General features: G+C 41.3%; 1 protein-coding gene across 1 annotated transcript in view; it reads right to left on the bottom strand.

Moving 5' to 3' along the window:
- The window catches only part of NAA25 (N(alpha)-acetyltransferase 25, NatB auxiliary subunit), a 74,243-nt gene extending 63,057 nt beyond the window's left edge, over positions 1–11,186 (bottom strand). Inside the window, exons 1-3 of the mRNA XM_012663418.1 lie at positions 11,112–11,186; positions 1,811–1,896; positions 1,245–1,383 (exon numbers count right to left, since the gene is read on the bottom strand). Of these exons, the coding sequence (XP_012518872.1) occupies positions 1,245–1,383; positions 1,811–1,896; positions 11,112–11,169 (283 nt within the window). The 5' untranslated portion in view covers positions 11,170–11,186. The remainder of the gene's footprint in view (positions 1–1,244; positions 1,384–1,810; positions 1,897–11,111) is intronic.
- Between the last annotated feature and the right edge of the window lie 1,347 nt (positions 11,187–12,533).

The raw sequence follows: 12,533 nt of genomic DNA on the forward strand, positions 1-12,533 counted from the left end.
ATCATATTTACAACATGCAAGACCCTATAGGATCTGGCTTCAGTCTCCTTCCTAACTCTCTCCCCAAATCAATGCAATCCCTAAATAATCAGATATAATACCCCACCTCTTAAGTTTTATCTTTTGCAAGTATTAGAAATAAAATTAAGCTATAAAATAACATTTTTTGCCCACCAGGTTGACAAAAATTTTAAAGGTTAAGAATAGTGTTGACAAGGATGTGGAGCAATCAAAATTCAGAAACTGCTAGGATATTGAGAAAAGAAGTTGACATTATCTTTCTTTATCTTGAAGCTAAACATACACTTACCCTATGATCTGACAATTACACGACTAGACTGCAGTGTAGTCGCCCAACAAAATATTTTGTAGCAGTAAAAATGAATCAACTACAGCCACTTGGATATCATATGAAAAATGCAAGTCATAGAATACATATAGTACAAATTCACTTATATGAAGTTCAAAATTAAACAAAACTAATAATGTATAACTTAGAGAAAAAATTGGATAAATATTTTTTAAAAAGCAAGAGAATGAAAAATATTCAGGATAGCAAGTTCCTCTTGGGAAGTAAAAGGGGAACTAAGATTGATGAGGTATATATGCAGAAAGCCTTCCTAATATTGATAATGCACTATTTCTTAAGTTGGATGATAGGTTCATTGAGTGTTAATTATTACACAACAAATTGACCAGTATGTTACATAAACTATATTCTTTCATAATATGTATTATGAAAAATATGTATTTCATAATAAAATATTTAAGAAATCAATAATGAAAATCTTTATTTACAGATGAAATCATAGACTGTCTAGAATAACCTCTGAAATAATCTGGCAGGAGGAGGAGTATAGGCAAAATAAAATTGGCTATGTCTTAATAACTGCTGAAGGTGGGTAATGGGAACAATGGAATTTATTATACTCTTCTATTTTTGTCTGTGTTTGAAATTTTCCATACTAAAAAGTGAAAATAAGGGTAAGACCTCTATTTACCTAATCAAAATATCATAACGAACTCACTTTAATCCTCATTTCAATTCAAGGATCCTAATATATGTAAACTATCCTTTCTGTCTACAGTCCTCACAAACCACTCCTAATGCATTATTCTGCCTGTTGCCATCCATTCAAATCATGAATGACAAGTAAATTAGACAAAGCTAACTCGAAAACTCAATCAGAAATATCCAAAAACTTTAGCTCAGGTTGAAAAACAATGAAAAGAAAGAAACGTACGTCGATGCATCTCCCGGTAAAGAATAGTCAATGCTTGCAGTGAGTTGTCATCTGTGGGTTCAAGGGCTGCCACCTCCTGTGCCAAGGTGAAGGCTTCCTCTTGCTTTCCAGTTCTCTGCAAACCAATTGCCTTTAAAACCTGATAGAAAGGAAAGAAAAATCAGTTTTCAAAAGGACCAGAAAAAGAAATATGAACCAAAGAAAGCCAATCTGAAAGTACAAGTTATAAGGTATACCTAGGTTGCTAATAAACTGAACCTATTTTTACTAAAAATATAAGCAAATCAAAAGTCTTTCCTATTTCAATCATATTAAGAGTACACAGTATGGCTTAAAAGAACCCTGTGAAAATAAAAAATTAGATTAATAATATCTAAAGAAATAAACAGCTAGCTTTTAATTAAATACTATTTATGGCATGTAAATGACCAGGAAACTAAACGGTCTACAAAGTACTCTGAAAGAACACAAAGTCACTAAAGAGATTAAACATCCTTCCCCTTTAAGGTGAAGAATTACAGATATAACCCACCAAATATAAGTAACTCAAGGGCAAAAGAACTTACCTTAGCACAATGAAGATCCTTATGTTTCTTCAACAGTTTATCTGCTTGCTGAATTGCCATTTTATTATTACCATTATCAAGATAATCTGTGAAAAAATAAATTATACAATAGTTATTATTCCTTCAACAATGAATATGAAAAATGCACACGCTGGTATGTTTCAGAAAGTATCTTTTTTTTTTTATTTCAGCATATTATGGGGGTACAGATGGTTAGGTTACGTATATTGCCCTTGCCCCCCCTCAAGTCCGAGTTTCAAATATGTCCATCCTTTGGGTGGTGCGCATTGCACTCTTTGTGTATACAAATACCCATCCCCTCCTCCCTCTCCCCTCCCCCCTCCCCAGAAAGTATCTTAATTTACTATTAAAAACATCATGGACCTGATTTTAACTCTAAACGGCTAGGATGGTCAATACAATCTTACATTTCTATAGTTACCTCTCATCCAAAAGCAATATAATCGGGTTATATTAGTCCTTAACGAAGATTCACGATTATACATATTTGGATGACAGATGACATTAATACTTTTATCTATAGAAAATTAATGGGTTTAGGCCGGGTGCGGTGGCTCATGCCTGTAATCCTAGCTCTGTGGGAGGCTGAGGTGGGAGGATTGCTTGAGCTCAGGAGTTCGAGACCAGCCTGAGCAAGAGCGAGACCCAGTCTCTTCTAAAAATAGAAAGAAATTAGCCAAACCACTAAAAACATATAGAAAAAATTAGCCGCGCATGGTGGCACATGCCTGTAGTCCCAACTACTCAGGAGGCTGAAGCAGTAGGAGCGCCTGAGCCCAGGAGTTTGAGGTTGCTGTGAGCTAGGCTGACGCCACGGCACTCTAGCCCAGGCAACAGAGCAAGACTCAGTCTCAAAAAAAAAAAAAAAAAAAAAAAAAAGCTATTAAGCAAATTAACACAGCTATCACCTCACATACTTTTTGTATGTACTAAGAGCATGTAAAATCTCTTTGCAAATTTTCAGTATACAGTACATTATTAACTCAAGTCCTCATGCTGTACATTAGATCTGTAGACTTACTCATCCTACATAACTGCAAGTTTGTATCCTTTGACCTGTGTCTCCCCATTTCTTCCCTCTCCTCACCCCTGTTCCACTGTTTCTGTGTATTCCACTCTTTTTAGAGTCCACATAGAAGTGAGATCATGCAGTATTTTTCTTTCTATGTCTGGCTTATTTCATCTAGCATAATGACCTTCAGGTTCACTTATATTGTTGCAAATGGCAGTATCTCCTTCTTTCTGAAGGCTCAATAATATTCCATTAAGTTTCATGATTTCTCTATCCATTCATACAGCAATGGACACTCAGGCTATTTCCATGTCTTGGCTATTGTGAAGAATGCTGCAATGAACATGGGAGTACTACAGATACCTCTACAGGGTGCTGATATAATTTTCTTTGGGTAGATACCCAGCAGAGAGGTTGTTGGGTCACATGGTAGTTTTATTTTCAATTTTTTTTCTTTTTGTTGAGACAGGGTCTCGCTCTGCCACCGAGGGTGAAGTACAGTGCCATGATCACAGTTCACTGCCACCTCAAACTTCTGGGATCAAATGATCCTCTTACTCCAGTCTCCAGAGTAGCCAGGACTACAAGTGTGCTTCACCACACACAGCTAATTTTTTTTTTTTTTGGTAGAGCCAGGGTCTCATTATATTGCTGAAGCTGGTCTCGAACTCTTGACCTCAAGCAATTCTTCCTATTTTTAATTTTTTGAGGAACCTCCATACTGTTTTCCATAACGGCTATACCAATTTACAGTCCCACCAATGATATACAAGGATTTCCTTTTCTCTATATCCTCACACTTGTTTCTCTTGTCTTTCTGATAATACCTATCCTAATAGGTGTGAGGTGATATCTCACTGTGGTTTTGATTTGCATTTCCCTGATGTTTAGTCATGTTGAGCACTTTTTCATATGCCTGTTGGCCATTTTTATATCTTTTATTGGAAAATGTCTATTCAGGCCCTTGGTCCATTTTTAAGTTAGGTTATTTGTTTGTTTGTTTTTTTGCTATTGAATTGTATGATCCATTCCAAATTTTAAGAAACACAAAGACTCACTATAACATTGCATTAAGGAATAAAAGCAATCAATCATTATTCAAAAGCCTAACAAAAGTCAAGATTCATTTCCAGATCAGAAGATCTAGAAGAAAATAGAAGTGTTATAAATGGGAAACAGGGCAGTGGCTGTCAATTCTAAATATAAAAAGATGTTCAGCTATTTGAAAGCTCTAAGAAGAAGAAAAAAAAAAAGAAATACAAAAAGATGACAGTCAACAGGCCAGACCATAACCTACTACCACTAGCAGGCCCTTCTTTCTTCATAAGGTCCCAAATAAGTATGGGAACAAACGAGGCACAGACAACCCAAAACAATCTACAGCCAGGCACGATGGCTGACGCCTATAATCCCAGCACTGTGGGAGGCCAAGGCGGGAGGGTCACTTGAGGCCAGGAATTTGAGACCAAGCTGGGTAACACAGCAAGACATTGTCTCTACAAAAAATAGGAAAATTAGCCAGGTGTGGTGCTATGTGCCTATAGTCTCAGCTACTCGGGAGGCTGAGGCAAGAGGATTGCTTGAGCCCAGGAATTAGAGGTTGCAGTGAGCTACAATTGCACTCTAGCCTGGGGGACAGAAGGAGATTCTGTCTCTAAATAAATAACCAATCTATGGACCAAATGTTGGTGAGAATGTGGAGCAACAGGAACTCTCATTCATTGCTGGTGGGAATGCAAAATGGTACAGCCACTTTTATAAGAAATCACCAAAGTGTCTTTCAAACTATGTCTTTCAAACTAAACAAACTCTTACCGTCTGATCCAGCAACCACACTCCTTGGTATTTACCCAAATGAATTGAAAATTACGCACACACAAAAATCTGCACATGAATGTTCATAGCAGCTTTATTAAATGTCAAAACTTATAAACAACCAAGATGTCCTTCAATAGGGGCATATATAAACAAATCGCACAATGGAATTTTATTCAGCGATAAAAAGAAATAAGCTATCAAAACACAAAAAGATATAAGAGAAAAAATACACAAACAAAAAAAAAGCCATGGAGGAATCTTAAATGCATATTGCCAAGTGAAAAAAGCCACTCTGGCCAGGCAAGGTGGCTCACACCTGTAATCCTAGAACTCAAGGAGGCCAAGGCAGGAGGATTGCTTTGGAGACCAGCCTGAGCAAGAGTGAGGCCCCATCTCTACAAAAAATACAAAAATTATCCAGGTGTGGTGGGGCACACCTATAGTCCCAGCTATTCAGGATGCTGAGGCAGGAGAATTGCTTGAGCCCAGGAGTTTGAGATTGCAGTGAGCTATGATGATGCCATTGCACTCTACCCCAGGTGACGGAGCAAGACTTTGTCTCAAAAAAAGAAAAAAAGTAAAGAAAAAAGCCAATCCTAAAAGGCTATATACTATATGATTCCCATATGACATTCTGGAAAGGCAAAACTATAGAGACAGTAAAACAATCAGTGGTCGTAGTTGGGGAGAGATGGGGGTAGATGCAGAGAACAGGGATTTTTAGGGCAGTGAAACTACTCTGTACACTACTCTAATGGTGGATACATGTCATCACACATTTGTCAAAACCTACAGAATGCACAACATGAAGAATGAACCCTAATGTAAGGTAATATATGGACTTCAGTTAACAATAATGTATCATATTGGATCTGCAATATACCGCACTAACGCAAGTTGTTACTAATAAGGAAGCGGGGGAGGTGCTTATGAGGGAGTATATGGGAACTCTCTGCTTTCTGCTCATTTTTCCATAAACTTAAAACTGCCATAAAGTTTATCAATTTCTTTTAAAGTCTAACAAAAGCAAATACTCATTTCCAGAGAAAGAAACTGAGAAGTGCTATAAATGGGAAACAGTACAGTAGCTGTCCATTCTAAATAGACAAAGATGACTGAACACAGGCCAGTTTACCATCTACTACCACTACCAGGTTCTTCTTTGAGCATCAAGGTCCCAAATCAGCATAGGCATGGACAACTCAAATAATCTATGACTCCAGTGGTCCAGAGTGCCCCAAATAAAAGAAATAAACTATCATTTTACCACATGATTTAAATTTTTCTCCATTGAACACTTTACTGAAAACTTTTAACAGATGGCATGAACACATGAGTTTTATCTCTTCAATGCACTTAATATTGATGAGCACCAATAATGCTAGGTAAAAAGATAAGCAGCCTTACTCTGTAGGGAATCACAATCTAGAAAGGAAGGTCAAAGACCTAATACTCAGGTAGAGGGGCCAGGCACAGTGGCTCACACCTGTAACTCTAGCACTTTGGGAGGCGGGAGGGCTGCCTGAAGCCAGGGACTTGAGCCCAGCCTGGGCAACATAGCAAGACCTTATCTCTACAAAAAAGAAAAATGGCCACATGTGGTGGTGGGCACCTGTTATCCCAGCTACTGAGAAGGCTGAGGCAGGAGGATTGCTTGAGCCCAAGAGTTTGAGGTTGCAGTGAGCTATGATGTCACACTGCACTCTAGCCTGGGGAACAGAGCAGGACCTTATTTAAAAAAAACAAAAAAAGAATATCTGACAGATAAGCCAGTTCAATAAATGACGCTCTCTCTTCTTAATAATGATGCTTACCTCATTCTGAGTCAGTTCTAAGTTACTGCTGACTTGGTAATGCAAGGTTCCAGGTTCATAGAACATTATCTTCATATCTTGATAAGACCTAACTCTGAGGGTCTGCCCATAAATGGATCAGATCCCAGAGGTCAGGACTATAAGGATATTTTCCTTTTCCCTCTGTAGTTGACAAGGTTCTAATATACTGTATCTATTTGCCCATGCCGTCTTCTCTGGAATTGGTTTCCACTACCCCTGCCGAAGGGATAAGGCTAGATGACTATGTCTAGACCAGGTAACTGCAGCCTATCCCAGGTGGATGGACATTTGTCCCCAGTTGAGTAAACCAAGTCTCTCCCTGGTAATCTTAAATCACAACACGGAAAGACCAAGTCGGCAAGCTATGGGGAACCCCAGTCGAGAAATCATAAATATTTTGAGCCTGAGGCTGCCAATGGCAGCTCCAGAATTTCTGTCTTGAAGGAGCTATAAGGCATGCAAGTTGGTTGACAGGGAGCAAAGAAAAAGAGCTATCTTTTGATTCTTCATTCACACAGCATTTATATAAAAATGAAAAACATCAATTATCTATCAAAAAATATTGAGGCGCCGGACACGTTGGCTCACGCCTGTAATCGTAGCACTCTGGAAGGCCGAGGTGGGCGGATCGTTTGAGCCCAGGAGTTGGAGACCAGCCTGTGCAAGAGAGAGACCCCATCTCTACTAAAAAAAAAAAATAGAAAGAAATTAGCTGGACAACTAAAAATATATAGAAAAAATTTTAGCCGGGCATGGTGGCGCGTGCCTGTAGTCCCAGCTACTCGGGAGGCTGAGGCAGAAGGATCACTTGAGCCCAGGAGTTTGAGGTTGCTGTGAGCTAGGCTGATGCCACGGCACTCTAGCCCGGGCAACAGAGTGAGACTCTGTCTCAAAAAAAAAAAAAAAAAAAAAAAAAGATGATCACTTGAGCCCAGGAGTTCCAGGTTGCAGTGAACTGTGATGATGCCACTGCACTCTATCCCAGAAAACAGAGTGAGACTCTGTCTCAAAAAAAAAAAAAAAAAAAATTAAAAGTCTAGGGCTTTTTCAAGGGTCATATTTTCAGAACAGAAGAGAAGAGGTTGTGCCAAGTGACCTCTCTACAGAAAAGCAAGATAGTCTTTACTCACCAAGACACCCCGTCACTCCTGGGGCAAAACAGGAGGACAAGACTCGCATACCTAACACTGCCCAACAGGAGGTGAGAATAAATACCACCTTTTATTGAGGATATCAGAGTTTTTATTAACAAACTACAGCAGAATAATTACTGAGCTTATGTTTGGCGAGGCACCCAAGAGAAATGTCCTAACTCACTAAAGAAGTGATTGCCATTGGAGACACAGCTGGGAAATATGCTACACCTGATTCAAGCTAGCGCCAGAATGCAGGTTAGTAAGACAGGATCGTGTCGGTGTGGGTGTGTGTATTCTAAAGCCCATGGAAACATTTTTTTTCTTTTCTTCCTTTCTCTTTATCAAATCTCCTCTTAAAAACCTTTTTCTTTTTCTCTTTTTCCATCATTCTCAGGGAAAAACATTTTTTCTATTATGAATACTTCTCTACTTTGTAATTTGCTGACCTAGTAATTCCCATATCCTATATTAAGTTATTACGTGCCATATCTGATTATCATTTCCATTTCCAATTATTTAAACACAATCAAATATTTATTATGTCTTTCCATCCCTCTTCTTCCTTGCCTCATAATCTCTAAAAACTTTTTTGCGGGAACAAGGTCTTGCTATGTTGCCCAGGCTGATATCAAGCAATCCTCCCACCTCAGCTTTCTGAGTACCTGGTATTACAGGCATGTGCCACAATTCCTGGCTTAAAAACATTTAAAAATTAATAATAATGGTACAGGAAAGCACCAGAGCTCACCCAGTCATACAAGAGTGCAAAATCTGCTGAGAACTATGTAGCAAAAGAGATTATTCATTCTTTGCAAAAGGAGAATGAATAATAAAGTAGGAGTTCTAATAAGGTCATGGGTAGAGGTTTTCAAAAACTAAAAATGCCATATCCAAACTTATCAATTTATGATGAGTAATGCAAGATGACTGTGAAGAGGTTTCAACTAATCAAATCTATACACAGAAAAGCTATTCCAATCCTAGACACAAGCAGAATTTCAATCCACCACATCTCAACCCACCACAATTTTTCAATGAATCACTTCATAGCCCCGTCCATGTCTACCCTCAATGATATCCAGGAAGACGTGAGGTCCCAGGCAAAGTTTTCAACAGTTGTAAAATCCTTAAACCTTGGCAGTCAGTACAAATATTGCAGTACCAAGACAGTGGTGCTGCTGAATCTGATTTTGACGAAGTGCTGGGTTCTCCAGTCAGAATGCCTGTTTTAGAATCCCTGCTCTACAACTTACTAGCTACAACCGTGAGCAAGTTAATGGCCTTCAGCTTCCTATGATCACAATAATCTTACCTACCTAACAGCCCACAAGTAAGCACTAATTAATGCTGATGGTTGTTGAACTTACGGCTGGTGGGTGAGCACCACCATAGATGAGTTTGTTCATTTGTCAGGTAGTGAATGTCTGAGTTTAAGGAATAATAGTTGTTTAGGGGTACTAATGTATTTAAACAATAAAAGTCTGGAGTTCAAAAGTCAAAAGTGCTGAATTCAAGGACAGTCTGTACCCATTCTTTTCCTATTCCTGCCAGTTTAAACTAATCACCTTAGAATTCCTAAAGAAAGCCTCTAATCCTCTTCCCATGTAGCTATAACAAAAGCTACATAACTCTGACTTCAGTTTTGAGAACATAACCCATTAATATATCCCAGTTAATATGTCCTGATGTTTAACAATGTAAAATGGACATGGTGTTTCTCATTGGATAGTCAAAACACTCCTCATTCTCAATGGCTATGGTACCAAAGGAATTCTCTTTGGTCAAGAATAATTTTAAAAATCCAATTATTCTTGAAAGCAAGTCTTTTTGGTTAAAAAAAAAAAAAAAAAGTCTGCAGGCAGCTGCTACACAAAGCTGAAATTAGTCCAACTATGAACCCTGGATTCAATTCTCACCTTCTATCGCCCACTTTGTAGCACTTTGTATGTATCATCTCTGCCCTCTGAAAATGTACACTGAGGGCAAGCGCATGAGAATATGCAGCCGTAGGGAAAAGAAAATCAGAGTCTTCAGCTCAAAGTGAGGGGGTTTCTGGCATAATGGTTAAGAGAGTGAGCCCGGAAAAGCCCACAGGGGTTTTAATCCTAACTCCAAGAAATATTAGCTGAGTGGCCTTAGACAAATTACACATCAATAAATACCCAGTTTCCTCAACTGTTTTAACAAAAGCGGGGGGCGCTGGAAAAAAACAGTACCCACCACATGAGAATGCGTGAAGATTAAATGAGATAACCTATATAAAAGGCCAAAGACAGTGACAAATGTCAGTGTACAGTGGTCTGTACACTTTAGCCATTATTATTACCCATCTCACAGTGGTGGTGTTGCTAGAATCAGATGAGATATGAAAGTAAAACATCACAGAAATTATGAAGTAAAAGCAGGACCGACTGTGCCAGAAATATAACGTGAACATCGCCCCCCCCCAAAAAAAACACTAAATGATTCCAGCCCTGAGAGGCCTCCCTTTAGCATCATCCAGTAGACGTGAGGTCTACTTTTGCAAAAAACCACTGACCTTCAAGCTTCCTCATCATTAACTGAAATAGACCAAGACCATACAACTATCTAAGAAGAAAGGAAATGCAAAAGGGACCGTCGTCCAATTACAGAACATCTCCGTTATTGAAAAAGCGTTGCTCCCAAACACAAATCTGTGGCTTTTCACTACCAGGTTAGCAGGATGACATCAAGGTCTTAAAGCCTGCGGGTTGAGGTAAGCGGTGTCGAGAAGGATCTACTTAGCACGCGTAAAGGAAGCTGCAGAGAAAACCACAGAGAAGCTGCAGAAAGGAAAAGCATTCCAGCAGCCCCGCATGCCCCTCTGACACCGCTATTTTGGGCCCAAGACCCCCTCCCCCCGCCTCCCACGTGTGCCCAGAGCAGCTGTTTCTCCACCAAACAGCTCTGGATTAGGAGCTTGGGAATCCTGGGCCTGCTCTTCACTCGATCAGGGTGACCTTGCGTCAGCCCCCCTTCCCCTCTCTGGACCTCGGTTTCTCCATGTACGGCGAATCCCACCTAGTCAGACAACCTCCTAGGCCCAATTCCCGTAAATAAAAACTCCCTGGTGGAGAGTTTTCTCTCAGGTGGGATGTCCCACCCTTATGCCGGAGCCGGCTTCCACCTGCGGGAAGATCTTCCGTCTCCCTTGGAGCGGCCCTATCAACGCAGCCTGTGGACAACCCAAGTGTCTACGCGAACCACCGCGCCTGCCAGTCGGGCCAGCTCTGCCGACCAGCCGCTGCCCCAATCGCGCCGCTACCACCTCAGGGCTCAGGAAGGCAGGGCCGGCGCCTACGCGAGGCCCGGGGCTGCGGCCTAGTGGCCCGCGCGGCCCGCCCCCAGCGCCTGCCTGTCCTGCGCGCGGGCTCTCAGCTCCCTTCTTGGGCCTTTGCCCCGGCCTCGGCAGCCCTCAGCGCCTCGGACTGGCGACTGGGCAGGCCGCAGGCACTCACCGTAAATGGGCCGGAGGCGCCTGTCGTTAGGGTCCTGCACATGGCCCCGCGTCGCCATGATGACAAGCGCAGAACCGCTGTGCGCACGCGCGGGGCAGGCCCCCGGGAAGGGACTGTTAAAGGGCCAGCGTCGATCTCGCTGAGTCTATCGCGATAGTCGCGAGGGCTGCAACTGAATGCGCCTGCGCGGAAAGGGGTGTATTTCCCCCAGTCGCCGCTTCCATAGATGTGCTTTGTGCTTCGTAGATGGAATCAAGCTGGCAAGAGGAGGTGCCTGTTGCGATGGAAATCCCTTCCCAGTCACCTACTGGGAAGTGAGGAGAGAAGGGGAGAAAGTTCTCGGTCAAAATTCGGGCTCGGCTGCTCCTGTTTATTGTATTTATCCTCTGTCCTGAAAAACCAGTTAGGCTTGGCTATGATTAATTGTTGAGGAACCAGGAACTCCTCGGGGACAGTGACCCAGGGAAAAGTAGGGGGAAGGGGGCTGATCAGCAGTAAAAATCTGCCCCAAAATTTCGAGAACCCTCCACCCGAGAGGGTTTAGCCGACTAAGAAGCATCCTAGATGAATTCAGTATGTGCCTAGAGCCCTGCAGAGACAGTGTGTTGCATGGTTTTTAAATGTATTATTTAATGTTCGTAACAGCTCTAGTATCTCCCTAGGAGGTAGGTACTATTATAGTATTACCTTCCTTTTTACAGATAGATTTATTCATACAAAACTTATTGAGTGCTTATTGTTTGGTATGCTCTGTTTTACGCTTGGAGGATACATCGGTAAAATAGACAAAGCCTTAATGCAGCTTTATTTGTACTGGGGGAGACAAACAATAAGCAAAGTAGACAGTATATTAGATGGTGATAAATGCTACTGAGAAAAATCAAGAAGGGACTTGGGGGAGGGGGTGAGAGATGGAGACAATTTTATAATAGATAATGTGGTCAGGGAAAACCTATCTGAGAAAGTGACAATTGTTAAATACTTTAAGTAGGAGAAGGAGCCAGGTAGGTGATCAAGGCTCAGTGGGGTCATGACCTAAGACCACATAGTCACTGTGATTCAAACCCAGTTTTCTCCGAGAACACTTATCCCCTCCATTACATTGTTACGGGCCCAGTGTAGTATCCCCAATGTCAGCCTTAACCAGCTGGGGTTCATCCCTACTACTGATGTTCCCTCCTCCCATTCTGGGCCTTTTAGTGTCCAAAAAAATGATTCTCCAACTCTAGTGGACATCTGAAACCCCTGGGGAACTTGATAGCCATGAGTTTCCTGGAGTTCTACTCCCAGAGATTCTGATTCAATCTGGGGACCACTCTTTGAGAAATACTAGTTAGGGGATCTAGATCAAAAGTCTTCAGAATCCAGCCGGGCGTGGTGGCTCACGCCTGTAATCCTAGCTCTCTGGGAGGCCGAGGCGGG

This window comes from Propithecus coquereli, unplaced genomic scaffold (genome assembly GCF_000956105.1).
Source record: "Propithecus coquereli isolate 6110/MARCELLA unplaced genomic scaffold, Pcoq_1.0 Scaffold81, whole genome shotgun sequence".
Lineage (NCBI taxonomy): Eukaryota > Metazoa > Chordata > Mammalia > Primates > Indriidae > Propithecus > Propithecus coquereli.